We start from the raw sequence: 3,408 nt of genomic DNA on the forward strand, positions 1-3,408 counted from the left end.
AGAATCGTATCGCAGAGCCCGTGAAAACATCGTCACCCTAGATAACGAGGCTTTCTTCTTTCCTTTCAGCCGGGCACACGTCCCTGATCAAAATTCATCGGCCGTACGTGGCTTCCATCGGCTATAAAACCGCGTTGTCTTCGTTCGAGCCGGCATTCGGTGTTTAGCCTCGCAAATCGGTGGGTACCATCATGAAGTTCACAACGTTCCTCGCGTCTCTCGCCCTTATGGCCGCCCTCGCCAACGCGCAGAGGGCCGAGACCACTGCCGACGCCCTTCGACACATTTATTACAGGTGAGGGGACAGAAACAAAATTAATTAAAAAAAAAAAATCTATAAGGTAAGATTACGATTCATAAAAAATAACATTTCATTTTGCAGATGCATAGACAACGAGTCCATGTTGTCCTGCGTGAAGCCCAAAGTCCTGGCCTACCTTAGCCAAGCGGCGAAACAAGACAGGCTTGCCATCACGGAAGACTTGGCGCTGGTGAAGTCCAGAGACATGCCCGAGGAAAACAGCGAGGATTACTACCCCGCTCAATACGACTCCGTGGACCCTGCAAGGAAGGAGCTCTTGAGGTCCTTGATGTTGGAGAAACTGGACGCGTATCTGTCGAGCCACCAGCTGGAGGCTAAGTTGCCGGAAGCCATCGTTGGGTCCAATATCGTGCCAAGATCCCTGGTGGACAGTATGCCAAGAAGCTTGACAGTACCTCTTTCCGACTCCTCGAGCAACGGTCAAGGTGAAACTTCAATTTAGATTCTCGATTTTAATTTGCGCTAGAATTGTTAAACGAGGTGGACAAATTCTTTTAATACAATTTAATTAATTAATTAATTTATATGCACAATTATTTCATCATTTAAAATGGAACAGGTCGTGGATTCGTCAAGAAGGTGATGATACCATTCCTGTTGGGCTTGAAGTTCAAGGCCACAGCTTTGGTCCCGCTAGCCCTTGCCCTGATCGCCCTGAAAACGTGGAAAGCTCTCACCTTGGGCCTCCTCTCGTTGGTGCTGAGCGGTGCGATGATGATCTTCAAGCTGACGAAACCCAAGGTCGCCTACGAGGTAGTGCATTACGGACACCCACCCGTCGAGCATCCACCTCACTGGGAGACCTCGGCCCACGGACCCTACAGGGCGTACAGGAAATAAATTGAAACTCAAACTTCCCTCTTCCCTCTCCCCCGCATCCCTCCTTTTTCTTTTCTAGAAAAATCGTTTTATTTAATATTTATTGACGCGCGACGACTCTGACTTTTATTTATGTATAAATAAAAATCTTCTTTCATGGTCTCATCAAAATCATCTTTGTCTGTCTCTCCATATCTTTCAACTCTTCGATCCAAAAAATTCGTGAAAGATAAAAATAATAAATAAAACAAGTGAATCCACTCTCACCCTACGTTCCATCGAAAGAAAGAAAGAAACTAATGGCTGCATTCGATGCTCACTTTCCTTTTTATTATTTGCCTACGCGAGGAGAATCGGTCGCAGGATCGATTTTAAAAGATGGAGAAAGTGGAAAGGGTCGTTTGTGCATTCAGCACAATAGTTCCGATTAAATCTACATTGAAGATCGAGATGCCGTAAGAATAATTGGGTCGATCGATTTCGGATTAGATTCTTTTTTTCTTTTCCTGAAGCAGACGTAAAAGTTCGTAAAATCGGATGCACGGAGATCTCGATCTCTTCGTTCGAACGATTCAACAAACTTCCCTTCATTATTCATGATTATTCATTGTCGAGGGAGCGAAAAGTTTTCTTTTATCCATCAGAATCACCTACAGAACGTCGCGTGGGCAGAACCGCCGAGGCCAAAGGGGAACGCAAGAATGCAGAAGGAAAATGCAGGTCGTGGAAACTCGCGAAGGGAGAATTAGATTGGAAGGTGACATCGATTGACGCTACTACGTCCTGAATGCTTATGCAAACTCGACCCAAAATTCCAATTACCGGTTCATTGTTACCAGCAGTAGGAAGTCGGGCAAATGTGTCTCGTAGCAACCCCACGCGCGCATTCTCGCACGAGAAACTCGCACGCAACGTGCATTTCTGATGCGTTAGAGAAGAATCTTTGCCGAAGAATCTGTTGGAACACGTGGTTCGATTCAGCTTTATCGATTTATATTTATACTTGAAATCGATCAAAACATCGCTTTTTAAATATTCATTCATATCCTTTAACTATGAATTTTAACTTAGAATTGTTATTTACACAGATATATAATTCTAATAATTCTCGAATTAAATTATCTATCTAAATTAGGAAATTTGGTTTGCTTTTTTTTTCAGAAAAATAACGCGAAAGGGTGAAAATTTTCTGACCGTTTGAAAGGGAAGGGGAAGGGGAGGGGAGCGCGCGAGTTAACGAGGCAAACGTGTGGAAAGTGTCGTGTTCGTGGAGTGAATGAACGATCGGTTCAATGCCAATGTTACGGTGCCATTGGTGCCAAGGATGAAGGGTCTTCTCAACTCTTCACCGGCGTGCGCACGCCACTTCCGCTTTGCTACCTGAAACGATGCTGCGTATTATAGGGGGCCAAATATTCGAAAGTTTCGTCCGTTTTATTGCGTGAGCGGATTTTTTTATCATCGACCCACGATCGAGGTTAATGAAATGATAGATTACATTTTCGATCACTTTGGAATTGGGGCAATTTCGATCCTAGATATAGATCAATACGAGGCAAATATTCAAAAAGAAATGTTTCGACGTTAATCGTACAAATTAATTATCTGATTGATCAATCGATCGAGTTTTCAATTCCATTCTTACGATTCGCTATAATTGAGTTTTGAAAACGAAATCTCCAAGTTTACGTTACTACGTAATGTTAGAAAATAATATTAAACGAGATATCATCCTATAATCAACTGTAGTGAAAAAATAATAAACATAATCCTCAAATTGCAACCTATTTCTTCTAATTCAATATATTCTAATTATATATTAATATATAATATAATTCTAATTTCAATATATTCAGAAGATTTAAAAAGATTTAAAAAGTCGATAATAATATCGCCAAACTTTTACTACTTAACGTTAAAAGCGATCGGGATTAAATCGCACTTTACCGTGTGCAAATAAACCCCCCAAAAAGGCGAAGCGATTCGATTAAAAAGTATGGACGAAGCTCGCGGCTAATGGTAGAAAGTAAATGCGTAGGACGAAATCGTTCGCGCGATAGAAATCAACTTAGGCGACGACGGAAGAATAATCTTTGAGCCTCCCGGCACCGTTCACGAGGCTTTCTTTCGGCTTCCTACGATCCCTGTTCACGACTCCCTTCGCATTCCCGTCACGATCGAGGCGCGAGGCCTCGATAATCGAACACCATACTGAACGAAAAGAAAATTCGTGGCCGGATGGAAGTGGGGACGTGGTGCGAGCCGTG

General features: G+C 42.8%; 1 protein-coding gene across 1 annotated transcript; it reads left to right on the forward strand.

Annotated features, from left to right (window-relative positions):
* Positions 1-129: 129 nt before the first annotated feature.
* On the forward strand, positions 130-1,312 carry LOC102676627. The gene is made up of 3 exons (XM_006609330.2): positions 130-295; positions 383-747; positions 882-1,312. The coding sequence occupies exons 1-3, from the start codon at positions 192-194 to the stop codon at positions 1,160-1,162; spliced, it is 750 nt and encodes a 249-aa protein (XP_006609393.1). The 5' UTR covers positions 130-191; the 3' UTR covers positions 1,163-1,312.
* Positions 1,313-3,408: the final 2,096 nt, after the last annotated feature.

Source organism: Apis dorsata, unplaced genomic scaffold, assembly GCF_000469605.1.
Source record: "Apis dorsata unplaced genomic scaffold, Apis dorsata 1.3 scaffold_52, whole genome shotgun sequence".
Classification (NCBI taxonomy): Eukaryota; Metazoa; Arthropoda; class Insecta; order Hymenoptera; family Apidae; genus Apis; species Apis dorsata.

Coding starts and splice junctions, on each gene's coding strand:
- LOC102676627 (XM_006609330.2), top strand. CDS start 192: ATGAAGTTCACAACGTTCCTCGCGTCTCTCGCCCTTATGGCCGCCCTC. Junction 296..382: donor CTTCGACACATTTATTACAG/GTGAGGGGACAG, acceptor TTCATTTTGCAG/ATGCATAGACAACGAGTCCA. Junction 748..881: donor CTCCTCGAGCAACGGTCAAG/GTGAAACTTCAA, acceptor AAAATGGAACAG/GTCGTGGATTCGTCAAGAAG.